Source organism: Emydura macquarii, unplaced genomic scaffold (genome assembly GCF_026122565.2).
Source record: "Emydura macquarii macquarii isolate MOO-44397 ecotype Brisbane River unplaced genomic scaffold, CSIRO-AGI_Emac_v2 contig_1000, whole genome shotgun sequence".
Classification (NCBI taxonomy): Eukaryota; Metazoa; Chordata; order Testudines; family Chelidae; genus Emydura; species Emydura macquarii.
This window is the reverse complement of record NW_027131137.1, coordinates 1-19,630: the sequence shown is the minus strand read 5'-3', so window position 1 is coordinate 19,630 and position 19,630 is coordinate 1. Positions and strand designations below refer to the sequence as shown.

At 47.8% G+C, this 19,630-nt stretch overlaps 1 protein-coding gene across 1 annotated transcript; it reads left to right on the top strand.

Annotated features, from left to right (window-relative positions):
• Window positions 1–264: 264 nt before the first annotated feature.
• LOC137150621 (nuclear GTPase SLIP-GC-like) lies at window positions 265–18,450 on the top strand (the record flags this gene model as incomplete). The annotated part of the gene is made up of 7 exons (XM_067544572.1): window positions 265–502; window positions 6,797–6,901; window positions 12,075–12,180; window positions 15,261–15,483; window positions 16,193–16,411; window positions 17,310–17,537; window positions 18,275–18,450. Coding segments are annotated over exons 1-7 (1,079 nt in total), but the record flags the coding sequence as incomplete, so codon positions are not given.
• Between the last annotated feature and the right edge of the window lie 1,180 nt (window positions 18,451–19,630).

Here is a 19,630-nt window from a genome sequence, read left to right as displayed (position 1 = left end):
AAGAAGAAAATGAAACGCACAACTACAAAATGGGGCATCAACCGTGTGACAGGGCCAGACCTGATGGTTATAGAAGGATGCCAGAAGACATATTAGCCCCAGGCTCATTAAATCCTTATTCCCTGGGTGATTCAGCTGGGGTTACTCCGGGGCAATTAGGCCAATTAGGCCAGCTGAAGCCAATTAAGGAGCTTGTCCCAGCAGTTAAAAGCCTCCATTTCAGGCAGACAGGGGCAGCTGAGAGGGAGTTGGGTGAATGAGCGGAGCAGCTACAAGGCTTGGAGCTAGTGTTGGTGTTGCGACAGCACCAAGCCACGGGAGATAAGGAGAAGTCTGTCCAGGCAGGGCCGGGGGATGCAGGCCCCAAAAGCCTGAAGGAGAACCAGCACTGCTCAAGCTACTGGACAGAGAGACTCAAGGCGGGGGAAGAGGGAAACCCGCCTATCAGATTCCAGGCAGTGGACTGCAGGCAGAGGGGCCATGGACAAGCGACCCAAGGAAGGTAGTATAGCTGATGAACTAAGCTGTTTGAGGCTACTCCTCGCAAGGTCCCTCAGTCGGGGCCCGAGGTAGAGGGTGGGACTGGGCCCCCCTGTTCCCACCCAGCCACACCACCGGCATAGCCGAAGGGAGCGTAGACCCACGGGGCTGAGTAGGCCTACCTCGCCACACCAGTGAGACAGTAGTACTGCTGAAAAAGATCTGGGGGTTATAGTAGTTCAGACATTGAAGATGAGTCAAGAGTGATGCAGTTGTGAAAAAGGCTAATATCGTTCTGGGATGTATTAACAGGAGTGTCGTATGTAAGAGACCGGAGGTAATTGTCTTGCTCTGCTCTGCACTGATGAGGCCTCAGATGTTGACAAACTGTAGAGAGTTCAGAGAAGAACAATATCAAAGATTCTCAACATCTGACCTGTGAGGAGAGGTTAAAAATAACTGGGCATGTTTAATCTGGAGAAAAGAAGCCTGAGGGGGACTAGCATTGCAGTTGAGGGCCTGAGAGGCCACCTGGGATGAATTCCTAGCTCAGGCAGACTCCTTGGGCAAGCCACTCAGGCTGAGATTTTTAAAGCTGCATAAGGCATTTGGACACCCTTTTCTACTGCAATTAATGTTTGGCATTTTTGAAGATGTCAGCCTGAATCTCTCTCTACTTCAGTCCCCATCTGTAAAGAGAGATGATAACACTTCCTTTTTCCTACTTCTTTCCATTCATTTCTATTCAGACTTGAAGCTCTTCGACCCAGACTTTCTCTTATTCTATTCCATATAGGTGCATTATACCATGCCCGTCACCGTAGTATATGAGCATCTTCCAGTGGTGCATTAAGCAACATAACTGTACATCTGTCACATGACGTTTGTTCTCTCATCCTCTCCCCAGAGGGAGACGTGTATGGAATGGAATGACTTGCTTTGGTAGGAGTTTTTATTATTATTATTTGTTCAATATACCTATTTCTGCAGAGAAGGCAAGGCCAAGGAAGTGCGCTTTGCACTTGAAACAGAAAGTGGTGAAATTTGTTATGGTCGTCCGTTCTCTTGGGGGAGTTCATTCCACAACCTCGGACCACCTCTGGAGAAAGTTCTGTTTCCTGCACAGACAACTTTGCTTGTGTTGTCGAGCGTTCCATTGTGCCAGAGGAGCGAAGTTACCAACCACGGTCTTCGTCACAGAGCTTTAGATGCTCTTTTAGGTATCCTGGGCCCAGGTCATGGTGCGTCTTGAAGATAAGGACTGAGACCTTAAACCTGACACTAGCTTCTACGGGAACACAGTGTAGGGAACAGAGGACAGGTGTGATGATGTGCTGCAGCATTTTGTACTAGTTGGAGTGTCCGAAGTGCTGAAGGTTTCATGGCCTGGTTTATTGCATTCCTGTGTCCAGCCAAGAAGTGATGAAGGCATGGAGTCAAATTAAGTAAAGATCTTAAATGAACCAAACTGTGCCATAGAATCTCTATGGATAGTAATTCCATGCTTGAATAATAAGAATATAGCAGTAGGGATATACTACCGACCACCTGACCAGATTGGTGATAGTGACTGTGAAATGCTCAGGGAGATTACAGGGGCTATAAAAATAAAAAACTCAGTGATAATGGGGGATTTCAACTCTTCCCATATTGACTGGGTGCATGTCACATCAGGACTGGATGCAGAGAAAGTTTCTTTACACCTTCAATGACTCTTTCTTGGAGCAGCTATTCCTGGATCCCACAAGAGGAGAGGCAATTCTTGATTCAGTCCTTGTGTGGAGCACAGGATCTGGTCCAAGAGGTGAATATAGCTGAACCGCTTGTAATAGTGACCAAAACATAATAAAATTTAACAACCTTGGGGCGGGGTGAGGCGGGGGGGAAGTAGAAACCAAAGCCGCCCACCATGGTAGCATTTAATTTTAGAAAGGGAAACTACACAAATATGAGAAAGTTAGTTGAACAGAAAGTAAAAGGTACAGTGCAAAAGTGAAATCCCTGCAAACTGCATGGAAACTTTTTAAAGACACCATAATAGACGCTCAATTTAAATGTATACCCCAAATTTAAAAAATTGTGAGAGGACCAAAAAAGTGCCATCATTGCTAAACCGCAAAATAAAAGAAACAGATAGAGACAAAAAGGCATCCTTTAAAAAGTGGAAGTTAGATCTTATTGAGGAAAATAGAAAGGAGCATAAACATGCTAGCTCCAACATGCAGCTCCAACATGCAGGAATGAAATCAGGAAGGCCAAAGCACAATTGGAGTTGTAGCTAGCAAAGGACGTGAAGGGGAACAAGAAGGGTTTCTACAGGTATGTTACCAACAAGAGGACGATTAGGGAAAGTGTGGGCCCCTTACAGAATGAGGGAGGCAACCTTGTGACAGAGGATGTGGAGATAGCCGAGGTACTCAATTCCTTTTTTGCCTCGGTCTTCACAGACAAGGTCCGCTCCCAGACTGCTTCACTGGGTGGCACAGTATGGGAAGGAGGCGAACATCCCGCAGTGCTGAAGAAACAGGGTCAGGACTATTTAGAAAGATTGCACATACACAAGTCCATGGAGCCGGATGCAATGCACCAGAGGGTGCTGAGGGAGTTGGCTGAGGTGTTTCAGAGCCATTGGCTATTATCTTTGAAAGCTCATGGCAACAGGGGGAGGTCCCTGAGGACTGGAAAAAAGCAAATATAGTGCCCATCTTCAAGAAAGGGAGGAAAGAGGATCCAGGGAACTACAGACCCGTCAGCCTTGCCTCAATCCCCGGAAAAATCATGGAGCAGGTCCTCAAGGAATCCATTTTAAGGCACTTGGAAGAGAGGAAGGTGATCAGGAACAGTCAACACGGATTCACCAAGGGAAAGTCATGCCTGACCAACCTGATTGCTTTCTATGATGAGATGACTGGCTCTGTGGATGTAGGGAAGGCGGTGGATGTGATATACCTTGACTTTAGCAAAGCTTTTGATACTGTCTCTCACAATATTCTTATCAGCAAGTTAAAGTAGTATGGGTTGGATGAATGGACCATAAAATGGATATAGAGCTGGCTAGATCATTGGGCTCAACGAATAGTGATCAATGACTCCATGTCTAGCTGGCAACCAGTCACAAGCGGAGTGCCCCAGGGGTCGGTTGTGGGGCCGGTTTTGTTCAACATCATCATTAATGATCTGGAAGATGGGATAGATTGCACCCTCAGCAAGTTTGTGGATGACACTAAGCTGGGGGGAGTGGTAGATACCCTGGAAGGTAGGGATAGGATACAGAAGGACCTAAACAAAGTGGAGGATTGGGCCAAAAGAAATCTAATGAGGTTCAACAAAGAAAAGTGCAGAGTCCTCCACTTAGGAAGGAAGAGTCCCATGCACAGCTATAGGGGACCGACGAGCTAGGCAGAAGTTCTGCAGAAAAGGACCTGGGGATAACAGTGGATAAAAAGTTGGATATGAGTAAGCAGTGTGCCCTGGTTGTCAAGAAGGCTAATAGCATATTGGGTTGCATTAGGAGGAGCATTGCCAGCAAGTCGCGGGAAGTGATTATTCCCCTCTATTCGGCATTGGTGAGGCCGCATTTGGAGTATTGTGTCCAGTTTTGGGCCCCCCACTACAAAAAGGATGTGGACAAATTGGAGAGAGTCCAGCGGAGGGCAACAAAAATGATTAGGGGGCTGGAGCACAGCACTTATGAGGAGAGGCTGAGGGAACTGGGCTTGTTTAGTCTGCAAAAGAGAAGAGTGAGGGGGGATTTGATAGCAGCCTTTAACTACCTGAAAGGGGGTTCCAGGGAGGATGGAGCTAGGCTGTTCTCAGTGGTGGCAGATGACAGAACAAGGAGCAATGGTCTCAAGTTGCAATGGGGGAGGTCTAGGTTGGATATTGGGAAAACCTTTTTCCCTAGGCGGGTGGTGAAGCACTGGAATGGGTTACCTAGGGAGGTGGTGGAATCTCCATCTTTAGAGATTTTTAAGCTGAGGCTTGACAAAGCCCTGGCTGGGATGATATAACTGAGGTTAGTCCTGCTTTGAGCAGGGGGTTGGACTAGATACCTCCTGAGATCCCTTCCAACTCTAATATTCTATGATTCTATAAACTCTGGCAAGTGAAGTGTAAAAACATAATTAGGACGGCCAAAAAAGAATTTCAAGAACAGCTAGCCAAAGACCCAAAAAGTAACGGCAAAATATTTTTAAAGTATATCAGAAGCAGGAATCTGGTAAAGAATCAGTGGGGCCACTGGGAGATTGAGATGTTAAAGGAGCACTCCAGGAAGATAAGACCATTGCAGAAAACTTAAATGAATTATTTGCATCAGTCTTCATGGCTGAGGGTGTGAGGGAGATTCCCAATCCTGAGCCATTCTTTTTAGGTGACAAATCTGAGGAACTGTCCCAGACTGAGCAGTCAGAGGAGGAGGTTTTGGAACAAATTGTTAAATTAAACAGTAATAAGTCACCAGGAACAGATGGTATCACCCAAGAGTTCTGAAAGAACTCAAATGTGAACTTGCAGAACTACTAACTGTGGTATGTAACCTATCATCAAATCAGCTTCTGTACCAGATGACTGAAGGATCGCGATGTGATGCCAATTTTTTAAAAAGGTTCCAGAGGTGACCCCAGTAACTATAGGCCAGTAAGCCTAATTTCAGTACTGGGCCAATTGGTTGAAACTATAGTAAAGAACAGAATTATCAGACACACTGATGAACACAATTTTTTGGAAAGAGTCAACATGGTTTTTATTAAGGGAAATCATGCCTCACCAATCTACTAGAATTCTTTGAGGGAGTCAACAAGCATGGGGACAAGGGTGATCCAATGGATATAGTGTACTTAGGTTTTCAGAAACCCTTTGACAAGGTCACTCTCCAAAGGGCCTTAAGTAAAGTAAGTAGTCATGGGTTAAGAGGGAAGGTCCTCTCATGGATCAGTAACTGGTTAAAAGATAGGAAACAAAAGGTAGGAATAAATGTTCAGTTAACAGAGCGAGAGGTAAATAATGGTGTCCTCCAGAGACTGTAATGGCACCAGTACTGTTCAGCATAGTTATAAATGATCTGGAAAAAGAGGTAAACAGTGAGGTGGCAAAATTTGCAGATGATACAAAACTACTCAAGATAGGTAAGTCCAAAGCAGACTGCGAAGAGTTACAAAGGGATCTCACGAAACTGGATGACTGGGCAACAAAATGGCAGATGAAATTCAATGTTGATAAATGCAAAGTAATGCACATTGGAAAACATAATCCCAACTGTACAAATAAAATGATGTGGTCTAAATTAGCTGTTACCACTGAAGAAAGAGGTGTTGGAGTCATTGTAGATAGTTCTCTGAAAACATCCACTCAATGTGGAGCGGCAGTCAAAACAGCTAACCAAATGTTGGAAATCATGAGGAAAGGGATAGATAATAAGACAGAAAATATCATATTGCTTCTATATAAATCCATGATACACCCACATCTTGAATACTGCAAACAGATGTGATTGCCCCATCTTAAAAAAGATAATTGGAAAAGGTACAGGTAATGGCAACAAAAATGACTGGGGTATGGAACAGTTTCCATATAAGGGGAGATGAATAAGACTGGGACTTTTCAGCTTGGAAAAGAGATGACTAAGGGGGGATATGATAGATGTCTATAAAATCATGACTGGTGTGGAGAAAGTAAATAGGGAATTGTTAACTCCTCATAACAAAGAACAAGGGGTCACCAAATGCAATTAATAGACAGCAGGTTTAAAACAAGCAAAAAGTAGTATTTAGTCTTCGTCAACCTGTGAACTCCTTGCCAGAGGATGTTGTGAAGGCCCAGACTATAAGAGGGTTCAAAAAGAACTGGATAAGTTCATGGAACATAGGTCCATCAATGGCTATGAGACAGGATGGGCAGGGATACAAAGCCGTGCTCTGAAGTGTCGCTAGCCTGTTTGCCAGAAGTTGGGAATGGGTGATGGGGGATGGATCATTTGATGATTACCTGTTCTGTTCATTCCCTCTGAAGTACCTGGCATTGGCCACTGTTGGAAAACAGTATACTGGGCTGGATGACTATTGGTCTGACCCAGTGTGGCTGTTCTTATGTTCTTATGAATAACTGTGGCCAGGTCTTAGTATGTATGCAGCACCTAGCACAGTCCCGGCCTCTACCAGTACTGTAATGCAAATAACAGTGATAGATTTATACCCATAAGAGGATCAGTGTCTTCTCATGCCATCTGTACTGAACCTCAGGTCATTAGCGAGCCTTGTAACTCATACCCATCTCTAATGTGATTCTGCTAATGAGAATGCCTCTTTAATCTGAAAAGGTGCCGAGGGGGAAGATATAAATGCATCATCACCTGCCAAGAAGAAGAGGAAGTTGGACAAGTATCGAGCATTCGAGTTGGAGGAGCAAGAGTCCCTGAACACCTGTAAGTATGAAAACTGCCAGCCCTGCTGACACTGGGAGCTGTGCCTGCAATACTCAGGGCTTTGGGGAGAGGGCAAAGCTGGACCCAGCCCTGGCTGTGGTGGAGGCACAGAAGCCATTTTCCCTCCCCAGGGGTAGGGTGCGAGGCTGCACAGCCCATATTCATGTGGCTGCTCTGTGGCACTTGCAGCAGGGGGCATCAGGGCCGCGGCATTCCATCAAAGGTGTGATGCTTCTCGGGTCACCAAGGACTGTGAGCTGGGCTTTGGCCCTGGAATACAACCAGCCTGTCAGCTGCTCAAGCACCCGCCTCTGGGCTACACCAGTCTGCCCTGCCCTGCAGACTGACCATATACGCATGCCAGCCCCCGAGTGCCTTCAAAGTGTCCCCACTCTGGTATCCAGCCCCTGGTCACTGGACCCCCACAGAAATCCCAGATCCTCTGTTCCCAGCCCAGTTTTACCTTAGCCCAGCTCTGCATCTCCTCACACAGCACTTCAGTTCAGTCCTAGCAAAACAAAAGGGAATTAGTTTAAGAAAGCCTGGCGATTCCACTGGACACAAGTGTGAGGGATGGAAACAAATGGTGACATAAAACAAACTCGTAAGACACGAACTAGAGTCCGTAGTCAGTTGTTGGCTGCGTGTGTGTGTTCTTTGTGCTACATTGGCTCTGCGCAGATAGCCAGCCCAGCAAACCTTGCTCGAACTGCCCAGATAGACGACAGATCCGTTTAATTAACAAAGGCACATTGGCAGGTTAATTATCGATGAAGCAGAATCCTAGTATCCCATAGACTCAAGAGGACCACTGACGCACGTATGCCTGTAACAATGGACTAGCTCAGTGAATGGCAGGATTTTCCATTCCCACCTCGGCCGGACAAAGACATCCCCTTTGTGATTATCATAGAATCATAGAATATTAGAGTTGGAAGGGACCTCAGGAGGTCATCTAGTCCAACCCCCTGCTCAAAGCAGGACTAACCTCAGCTATATCATCCCAGCCAGGGCTTTGTCAAGCCTCAGCTTAAAAATCTCTAAAGATGGAGATTCCACCACCTCTCTAGGTAATCCATTCCAGTGCTTCACCACCCTCCTATTGAAAAACTTTTTCCTAATGTCCAACCTAGACCTCCCGCCCTGCAACTTGAGACCGTTGCTCCTTGTTCTGTCATCTGACACCACCGAGAACAGCCTAACCCCATCCTCCCTGGAACCCCCTTTCAGGTAGTTAAAGGCCGCTATCAAATCTCCCCTCATTCTTCTCTTTTGCAGACTAAACAAGCCCAGTTCCCTTAGCCTCTCCTCATAAGTCATGTGCTCCAGCCCCCTAATCATTTTTGTTGCCCTCCGCTGGACTCTCTCCAACTTGTCCACATCCTTTTTGTAGTGCGGGGCCCAAAACTGGACACAATACTCTAAATGCGGCCTCACCAATGCCGAATAGAGGGGGAAAATCACTTCCCGCGACCTGCTGGCAATGCTCCTCCTAATGCAGCCCAATATGCTATTAGCCTTCTTGACAACCAGGGCACACTGCTGACTCATATCCAGCTTTTTAATCCACTGTTACCCCCAGGTACTTTTCTGCAGAACTTCTGCCTTGCTCGTCAGTCCCCAGTCTATAGCTGTGCATGGGACTCTTCCTTCCTAAGTGGAGGACTCTGCACTTTTCTTTGTTGAACCTCATTAGATTCCTTTTGGCCCAATCCTCACTTTGTTTAGGTCCTTCTGTGTCCTATCCCACGAGCTTTCGAAGATAATAGCGAATGGCTCTGAAATCACCTCAGCCAACTCCCTCAGCACCCTCGGGTGCATTGCATCCGGCCCCATGGACTTGTGTATGTCTAATCCTTCTAAATAGTCTTGGACCTGTTCCTTCAGCACTGCGGGATGTTCTCCTCCTTCCCATTCTGAGGCTTGACAAAGCCCTGGTTGGGATGATATAGCTGAGGTTAGTCCTGCTTTGAGCAGGGGGTTGGACTAGATGACCTCCTGAGGTCCCTTCCAACTCTAATATTCTATGATTCTATGATTCTATGATTCTGTGCCACCCAGTACAATAGTCTGGGAGCTAATCTTGTCTGTGAAGACAGAGGCAAAAAAGGCATTGAGTACCTCAGCTTTCTCCACATCCTCCGTCACTAGGTCGCCTCCCTCATTCTCTAAGGGGCCCACACTTTCCCTAATCTTCCTCTTGTTGGCAACATATCTGTAGAAACCTTTCTTGTTCCCTTTCACGTCCCTTGCTAGCTGCAACTCCAATTGTGCTTTGGCCTTCCTGATTTCATTCCTGCACGTTCGAGCACTGTTTTTATAATCCTCCCTAGTCATCTGACCAAGTTTCCACTTCTTGTAAGCTTCTTTTTTGCGTTTAAGTTCGCCAAAGACTTCTTTGTTAAGCCAAGCTGGGAGCCTACCATATTTGCTATTCTTTCTGCACATCGGGATGGTTTGCTCCTGTGCCCTCAATAAGGTCTCTTTAAAATGCAGCCAGCTCTCTTGGTTTCCTTTCCCCCTCATATTAGCCTCCCGGGGAATCCTGCCCATCAGTTCCCTGAGGGAGTCAAAGTCCGCTTTTCTGAAGTCCATGGTCCGTATCCCGCTGTTCTCCTTTCTTCCTTTTGTCAGGATCCTGAACTCGACCATCTCATGGTCACTGCTGCCTAGGTTGCCACCCACTTCTACTTTCCCTACCAAATCTTCCCTGTGTGTGAGCAGCAGGTCAAGAGAAGCACGGCCCCTAGCTGGTTGCTCCAGCACTTGCACCAGGAAATTGTCTGCGACATAGTCCGCAGTGATCCGCTCAAGATCATTCTTGGCAGTGTCATTGGTGCCCACGTGGAGAAGTAGGAAGGGGTAGCAGTCTGAGGACTTGATAAATTTTGGCAGTCTCTCCGTCACATCCGTAATCCTAGCTCCAGGCAAGCAGCACACTTCTCTAGTTTCCCAGACCGGACAGCAGACGGATGACTCCGTCCCCCTTAGGAGGGAGTCCCCGACCACTATCACCCTTCTCCTCCTCTTGGGAATGGTGGTCATGGAACCCCCGTCCTTAGGACAATGCATCCCTTGCCTTCTGATCAAATGGGTCTCCTTCTGATCCATTCCCTCCGAAGTGTCCTCCAAATCGTTCTCCACCATAGTATTTGTGCAGAGAGGATGAAAATGATTCCTTACTTCTGTCTGCATGGTGGGCACATGGGTTCTCTTTTTTCGGGAGGTCACATGCGGCCAATTTTCTTCCCCGTTCTTCAGTTTCACCTGCCCGGCCTTTTCTGAATCTTCCTTACACTGTGCCTGGGCCCGACGGAGAAAGACATCATTTTCTGTAATGCAACGCAGGGTTGATATTTGGGTCTCTAGTCCTTTAACCTTCTCTTCCAATAAGGAAACCAGCCTGCACTTGGTACAGATGAAGTCATCTTTATCCTGGGGGAGGAAGACAAACATAGCACATGCAGTGCAGGTGACAACGAGAGATCGCTCCCTCTCCATATCTTTCCTCTGAGAGCCTCCTCAGATGCTCTGTTTCATGCACAACGACGTCTGGGAAGCAAAAACCCGCTGTGGACTCTCTCCTCAGGCGAACTCCCAGGCAAACTCCCTCCCTCTGTTAGCTGCCCCTCTGTTCACTGCTCAGCTGGTTCGCAGCTGGCTGCTTTTTATGAGGCTTTTTTTCCTCTTTTATACATCGATATAAATAAATTATGTGTTGCCTCGCTGACGTGGTGAGTGACCACCCTGTGCCTTGTACCTGTCGATTTGATCAAAACATCTCTATCCATCCCCCTGTCATCCTGACCTTATCTTTAAGAGGGGTCAGTGTGTCCTTGTGTCACCTTCGGGGAGTGTGTTCACACCATAGCCGTATATCGGAGTGTTCTGGTACCATCCTTCTGGAACGTGTTTCTGTGAATACTTAGTGCCTAGAAGTGCTGGTGTTTTTGCAACACCAGCCCTGTTCTTGCCAAGTTCATGTAGTGGGTAGTGAATCTGACAGCAGGCATCTGCTTTGTAACAGGGCAGGGCCTGACTTTTGCTAACTCTTCTTTGTATTAGCAGGGCTTGACTTGAGTTCAGCCTTAGGCCTCATACCAAGCCTCGTGTCTCAGGCTCTCTTTGTACGACAGGGCCTGCACTTATTAACAGCTGCCGCTTTCCTAGCTACTAGAGTACAGTCTCGCCCCAAAGTTCCGTCTTTTGCAGTGCTTGCTAGTCCCAGGTAGCCAGGACCAAGTCTTTCATGACCCACCCCCACTCATCCTGTGATCTACGGAATCAGTCCTTTGTCTTTATTCACAGGCCGGGCCATCCCCTCACTGCCCTATTGTTCCTTTTTACTGCCAAGCAGTTTCAAGGTTTATAGTTTGTCTTTGATGATTTTCCATTGACTTTTCTGAGTTTGGGGCAAGGTAGACAATTAAGCAACGCATTACATAATTGGCTAGCCTGGGAAAGGTGACAGCTCCCTCCTGCTTGACTGGGCCATCGCTGAGACATATGGTTCATTTTCACTCCAAGACCCAAGGGCACCAATGTTCAATATACTGACATTATTCATTAAACATCACTCGAACACATCATCTCAATATGATGATAAGTATCGATAAGTTACAAACGTCCAGTAGAGATCTCACATGTTACCATTTGTGGATAAATACCATGAAAGTGGGGTATTAGATGCAGTGAGTTGTCAGGTCTGAGACAAGAGTTACTTGTAAAGAACAGCGAATCCTTTGCCAATTGGCCCCAGTGGGCCTCACTCTGAAAGCTCACCTGAAATAGCCTCTAGCACATTAGTTCTCAACCTATTTACCATTGTGGGCCACATACGCAGCTCTATTTGTTATGTGGGCCAGATCCACACAATATATGTACTGCCCGTATGGCCCTGAGGATCTCGTATGGGCCACAGCTGTGTGCTGGTTGGGCCTCAAGCAGCCCGCAGGCGGCAGGTTGAGAACTACTGCACTAGCAGAACAGCACCTGCTAGCATTATGCTGGGACATTGGCTCAGGGGGATGAAGGGCCATCTATTGAATCACCACTGCCATCTCACCCTGGGTTTTCCCGGGAGGTCTCCCCTTCTTGCTCTGAGTTGGCACAATGCAGCTTAGCTGGTGAGAGCTGACTCTAACCCTAGCATGTAATTGTATCCTCCTTCCAGATGAATCTATGGAATCCAGGATCAGGAAAGTTGTGAACATTACGTACGAGAAGCTGACCGCCTCTCTTCCCCAGGAAAATATGTCGGATAAGATTAAATATCTCACGTGAGTCTGCAGCCCAGTTTCTCCCTTAAAGTCTAATGATTTAGACACCACAGCCTGTGCTCACACAGGCCTCTGCTTACCTGCTCTATAGACAGATCCACCTCACAATGTGCAGATCTAGGTCAGAACTCCTCGTGCATTTGAAGGGTTTGGGTGCAGACCTGTCTCTTGATAGCACCATAGTAAATGACACAGACTGGATCACGGTCCCTCTTCAGGAAGGAGAGACAGGGGCGAAAGGGTGGAGGAGTTGCACTGTATGTCAGAGAGCACTATGATTGCTGTGAGCTCCACTATGAAACTGGAGATAAGCCAGTTGAGAGTCTCTGGGTTAAGCTTAGAAACAAAAACAATAAGGGGGATGTCTGTTACAGATCACAAGACCAGGAGGATGAGGTAGATGAGGCTTTCTTCAGTCAGCTAGGGAAAGTTTCCAGTTCACACGACCTGATTCTCATGGGGTATTTCAATCACCCTGACATCTGCTGGAAGAGCAATTCAGTAGAGCACAGACAACCCAGGAAGTTTTTGGAGAGTGTTGCGGACAACTTCCTGGTGCAAGTGTTGGAGCAACCAGCTAGGGGCCGTGTTCCTCTTGACCTGCTGCTCACAAACAGGGAAGATTTGGTGGGGAAGTAGAAGTGGGTGGCAACCAAGGCAGCAGTGACTATGAGATGGTCGAGTTCGGGATCCTGACAAAAGGAAGAAAGGAGAACAGCAGGATACGGACCCTGGACTTCAGAAAAGTAGATTTTGACTCCCTCAGGGAGCAGATGGGCAGGATCCCCTGGGAGGCTAATATGAGGGGGAAAGGAATCCAAGAGAGCTGGCTATATTTTAAAGAAACCTTATTGAGGGCACAGGAACAAACCATCCCGATGTGCATAAAGAATAGCAAATATGGTAGGCTTCCAGCTTGGCTTAACAAAGAAGTCTTTGGTGAGCTTAAACACAAAAAGAAGCTTACAAGAAGTGGAAGCTTGGTCAGATGACTAGGGAGGAGTATAAAAATACTGCTCGTACATACAGGAATGAAATCAGGAAGGTAAAAGCACAACTGAAATTGCAGCTAACAAGGGATGTGAAAGGGAACAAGAAGGATTTCTACACGTGTGTTACCAACAAGAGGAGGATTAGGGAAAGTGTGGGCACCTTACAGAATGGGGGAAGCAACGTAGTGACAGAGGATGTGGAGAAAGCTGAGGTACTCAATGCCTTTTTTGCCTCTGTCTTCACACACAAGGTCAGCTCCCAGATTACTGCACTGAGCGGCACAGAATGGGAAGGAGGCGAACATCCCGCAGTGCTGAAGGAACAGGGTCAGGACTATTTAGAAAGATTGGACATACACAAGTCCATGGGGCCAAATGCAATGCACCCAAGGTTGCTGAGGGATTTGGCTGAGGTGATTTCAGAGCCATTGGCTATTATCTTTGAAAGCTCGTTGCAATTGAGGGATGTCCCTGATTGGAAAAAGGCAAATATAGTGCCCATCTTCAAGAAGGAGGAAAGAGGATCCAGGGAACTACAGACCAGTCAGTCTCACCTCAATCCCTGGAAAAATCATGGAGCAGGTCCTCAAGGAATCCATGTTAAAGCACTTGGAAGAGAGGAAGGTGATCAGGAACAGTCAACATGGATTCACCCAGGGCAAATCATGCCTGACCAACCTGATTGCTTTCTATGAAGAGGTGACTGGCTCTGTGGATGTGGGGAAAGCGGTGGGCGTGATATACCTTGACTTTAGCAAAGCTTTTGATATAGTCTCTCACAGTATTCTTATCAGCAAGTTAAAGAGGTATGGGTTGGATGAATGGACTATAAAATTGATAGAGAGCTTGGCTAGATCATAGGGCTCAACGGGTTGTGATCAATGGCTCCATGTCTAGCTGGCAGCCGGTCACAAGCAGAATGCCCCAGGGCTTGGTTTTGTTCAACATCTTCATTAATGATCTGGAGGATGAGGTAGATTGCACCCTTAGCAAGTTTGCAGATGACACTAAGCTATGGGAAGTGGTAGATACCATGGAGGGTAGGGATAGGATACAGAGTGACCTAGACAAATTAGAGGATTGGTCCAAAAGAAAAAAGATGTTCAACAAGGACAAGTGCAGAGTCCTGCACTTGGGATGGAAGAATCCCATGCACAGCTACAGACTGGGGAACGATGGGCTAGGCAATAGTTCTGCAGAAAAGGACCTGGGGGTTACAGTGAATAAGAAGCTGGATATGAGTCAGCAGTGTGCCCTGGTTGCCAAGAAGGCTAACATCACATTGGGCTGCATTAGTAGGAGTATTGTCAGAAGATTGAGGGAAGTGATTATTTCCTACTATTCGGCACTGGGGAGGCCACATTTGGAGTATTGTGTCCAGTTTTGGGGCCTCCACTACAAAAAAGATGTGGACAAGTTGGAGAGAGTACAGCTGAGGGCAACAAAAATTATTAGGGGGCTGGAGCACATGACTTAAGAGAAGAGGCTGAAGGAACTAGGCTTGTTTAGTCTGCAGAAGAGAAGAATAAGGGGGGATTTGATAGCAGCCTTTAACTACCTGAAAGGGGGTTCCAGGGAGGATGGGGTTATGCTGTTCTCAGTGGTGGCAGATGACAGAACAAGGAGCAATGGTCTCAAGTTGCAGTGGGGGAGATCTAGGTTGGATATTAGGAAAAAAAATTTCCGTAGGAGGGTGGTGAAGCACTGGAATGGGTTACCTAGGGAGGTGGTGGGATCTCCATCCTTAGAGGTGTGACACTCAGACCAGGCTTTCAGAGGTTTTTAAGCTTTGGCTTGACAAAGCCCTGGCTGGGATGATTTAGCTGAGGTTGGTCCTGCTTTGTGCAGGGGGTTGGACTAGATACCTCCTGAGGTCCCTTCCAACTCTCATCTTCTATGATTCTATCATTTCCACTAGCTCAGTGTCCAGTCTCTGATCCAGTGTTCATTGAAATCAGTTGGGGAGGGAGAAGAGGGGCATCTTTCCACTGACTGCAATGGGGCTCTGTTTGTGAGGCAGGGAGCTGCCTGGCCCTTCCCAAATACATGAGTCTGTCTAACCCTCCCTCCTTCTCTCCTCCTCCTCAGGAACCGTCTCCTCACCTTGAAGAACAAGTCTTCCTTGGACCCTATTAACATCGGGCTCTTTGGCGGTACTGGGGCCGGGAAGAGCACGCTGTTCAATGCCATTGTCGATCAGCAGTTCTTCCTGCCAGTGTCAGGGAGTGAAGCCTGCACCTCTTGCATGGTGCAAGTCAACAACACCCGGGGCGACAACTACGAGGCAAAAATTCACCTTCTTTCACTAGAGGCAAGGCTAATTCCTCTGCAGTGCACAGAGGATGGGGTGGATGTGTTCTTTAGCAGAGTATCCTGGCTGCTCGGTGTGTAGCCCTGCCCCCTCCACAGTGAATCTCTGTCTTATGGAGAGGGCGGCTGGCTGCCTGGCCCACATGGCCCCTGCTTGCTGCTTCTTACACTGAGGCTCATTCCTGCCTGATGGTGGCTGTGGGCTCCAGGAAGGAAGTCATGTGCTCTAAGGACAGGGCTGGGGCTGGTTCTCTGGTGCTTAGGAGGCCCAGAGTGGACAGGAGGAAGCAACAGCACTTCCCTCCCTGCTTTGCTTGCAGTTGGCCAGAGGGGATTCCCGCTGCTGGAACCACAGCTGGTTTGTCTGCTGCACAATCCAGGGAACCACTTGTGCTGCTTCTGCACTACTGCCCCCCACACCTTCTCCTGCAGCACTGAGCCACTTCTCAGCTCCCCTACCACACCCTCTGCTCAGCATTCAAACAGCTCTTCAGTCACTTTAGTTGGACGGCTGTTACACCACTCCCACCCAGCCCGAGCTCCAGGCACCCCCATAGCTACTGACATCCACGACCGCTGCCTGTACAACCCTGATCAAATCCAGCCCCAGCACCTGCATTATCCCATAATAACAAGCTGGCCCAGCTCCCAGCCCAGCACCCAAATGTCCAAGATAATAATGGCCTGTTTGCCCTGCTCTGCCCTGGCAGGAATGGAAGGAGGAACTGAAGAATCTGGTGGAGCTTGTGAAGAAACCCGAGGAGGAGGAGGAGGAAGGGGAGGTGGAGGGTGATGTAGGTGAAGCTGTCCAAAAGATTCAAGCGCTCTATGGGAAAGATGCTGAAACCAGACCTTACAGTGATCTGTTGAGAGCGAAGCTACTAGTAAATATCCCTGCCAAAAAATTTATTCTCCTCAAAGCAGCGCAGGTGAGTGAGTGTCTGCTCTTAAAATCCAAATCCATTGTGGGTTCAAAAAAGAATTAGATAAATTCACGGAGGACAGGTCAATCAATGGCTGTTAGCCAAGGTGATCAGGGACAAACCCCATGCTCTGGGTTTCCCTAAACCTCTGACTGCCAGAAATTGGGAGTGGATGACAGGGGATGAATCACTAGATAAAGAGCCTTGTTCCATTCACTCCCTCTGAAGCACCTGGCCCTGGGCCACTCTCAGAAGACAGGATACTGGGCTAGATGGACCATTGGTCTGACCCAGTATGGCCGTTCTTATGTGGGGGGAATGGGTGAAGAGGGTGGGGCCTGAGCAGGGGGAGGCTGGGGAGGGGAGGAAATAGGTGGGGTCCAGAAGGGGTAGGATGGGGAGGGAGGTGCTAGAGCAGGGGGAGGAATGGGTGGGAAGGGGGGTCCTGGAGCAGCAGGGCTAAGTGAGTACGGCCCAGTCTCAGACAGTGAAGGTGGGTGAGGGGCAGGCAGGAGGAGAAGCAAGGAAATATTGCTTCTTATCATCGGCTAAATCAATTCCACATTGTTTTTCCTGTGACATCACTTATATGAAGTCAACAATGCTGAACAATTCTATAAGTTCTAGGTGCGAGTGTGAATCATGCTGCATGAATTAGGGCAGTGGCTCTCAAACTATTTACCATCCAGTCGTTCTTTTATCAGAGAAACAAAAGTAGGAGGGGAGAGATTCAAGACAGTGATAGGAAATGGGTGATTGTGCAGTGGGGGATGAATAGTGCGGGATGAAACTTGGTCTCACAACACCCCCAGTGGAAGGTTGTTCAATTCATTACTGTTCACAGAGGACTTCAAGGTTCTATCACCATAGAGGGGCAGAGTTTGATTTATTTCTGGTGTCCCAGGCAAAAGAACTCTCTGATGAACTGGACCCTTATATCCGGTGTCACAATGACAAGGATGTGGAGGAACCAGCACAGGATGACGTGGGAACCAAGATGCGACTCTGGCCACTAATCAAATACGTGGAAGTGACGATTCCGAAGTCAGATGTGATTCCGGAAGGTGTTGTGTTTATGGATATTCCCGGGACAGGAGATTACAACAGCAAAAGGGATGAAATGTGGAAAGAGGTGACTTGCCAGCTCTGCGCTGTGTGGGGGGAAATGCTGAGACATGATTTGTCTGGAGAGTGTTTAAACACTGATTTTAACATCACTATTCCAGTGTAACAAAGGGAGCAAAGCTCTGGAGCGGGCAATGTGCTCTGGGGTCTGGGGAAGGCTTTAGAGAAATGGACAGAATCAGCGCCTGAGGGTGCACCCCTGATATTAGCTAAAGGTGCTTCCCAGCTCCTTTATCTTCTCTCCCCTAGGGCTATCCCACTGAATGTCTACACAGCAATTAAACACCTGCAGCTGGCCCAGGTCAGCTGACTCCAGCTCTGGACATGGGGCTGTAAATTGCCGTGTAGACGTTCACTGCAGCCCAGGCTCCAGGACCCCACCCCACCCACCTCCCGTGGGATCTAGAGCTCAGGCTGTGGTCCAAATGCAAATGTCTATACAGAAATTTTACAGCCCAAGGCAGCTGACTCAGGCCAGCCACAGGAGTCTAATTGCTGTGTAGACATATCCCTAGAGGTCAACTTCGAACTCCAGCTAGTGCTGTCCTGAACGGCACAGATGCGTCATAGTTGGGGGGCTTGAACGAGGGGCTTAAATTGCTAACACAATCCTGCAGAGACTGAGCGCTCTACATTGCCATGGCCGTCAGCGGGGAATCGAGGGTGCTCCACATATTGCAGGACGGAGCTTGGCTGCCTTTTCTCTTCCAGATTTAATTCTCTCTCTCTCTCATTTTCCTTAAGAGCATCAATAAATGTTCAGTCATCTGGGTTATCAGTGACATCGAACGAGTTGGGGGGGACCAAGTGCATGAAGTGCTGCTGACTGAGAGCATCAAAGCTTACCAAGGCGGGATGTGCAGCGACATCGCCCTGGTGGTCACCAAGTCTGATAAGCTGCATCTGAAGGAATACCTGAGGTAGTGGAATAGTCTATCCCCGGGCTTCAGGAAGTGTGAAAGTCCTTCCTTCAGAGATGTACAGTCTGTCTGCCCAACTTCCTCCTACAGCCCCTCCTTCTAGCTACCGGCTAGTCCATGTTCACCCATCGGCTTTTGAAGCATCTGGCATTTGTTCTGGCAGGTGTTTTCAGTGTCCAACAACAGTCTTGGTCTAGACCGGTGGTTCTCAAACGTATTTGATCACGCCTCCCTTCTTTGCGTCTAGTAATAGTTTACACCCACCCTTCTGCCACTCACGTACATATACAGGGAAAAAATAAATCAACATGCAAATCTCACTAAATATGACATTCAGTAAGGCATTGATTCAGCCAGACCCAACGATCCATTGTAATAAGAGCAAAAGCAAAACTGTGGGGCTGCTTACAATTAAATGTGCACACTGCATCGTAGCAAATGGGTTAACGGGGAGATGGCAACGACTTTGTATAACGCTATGCAAGCGTAACAGAAATCCACCAAGAGGCACAGCGCCATCTGGAGTCAGATGCACAGCACCATCTGAGGATTTTATATGTCTGGAGGAATCAGCTTTGCAGTTATTAACCACTGTGGGTGAAATGTGTGCAGGAAGTTTCTTTTTTCCTAAAGTTTCTCATGGCCTCACTAGAATATATTCCACACCCCCAGTTCAGGGGGGCCCTTCCCCGGTTTGAGGACCTCTGGTCTAGGCAGGATGAAAGTGTAGGTATCTGTGTGTATAACACTGTGCGCCTGGGAGAGTCGGCAGCAGGAACTGAACGTGGGAGCTGAGGATTGAAAAGCATCCTCTATTTTACAATTAAACTACGTGAAATCTGCCGTAGCAGTCTTTTCATCTGAATGTATCCAATCTCTCCCCACCCATCACTTCACCAATGTCACCTGCCCAGCTGCAGTAACCACTCAGAACTTCACAGCAGTAGCGGGGATAGAACTCTGATCCTCCTCTTCCGAAAGTAACACTGGAGCTAGAGGAGAATCAGTGTGTCAGGGGGAGCCAGTATGTCAGGCCTGATGAGAGCTGTGAACCACCCATTCACCTCTGTATCACAGGCATTGGGAAGAAACAGGTCATTCTGTAATTGTTCTCTACAGGGATTCTTGCACCTTCTACTGAAGCACCTGGTGCTGGTCGCTGCTAGGGACAGGATGCTGG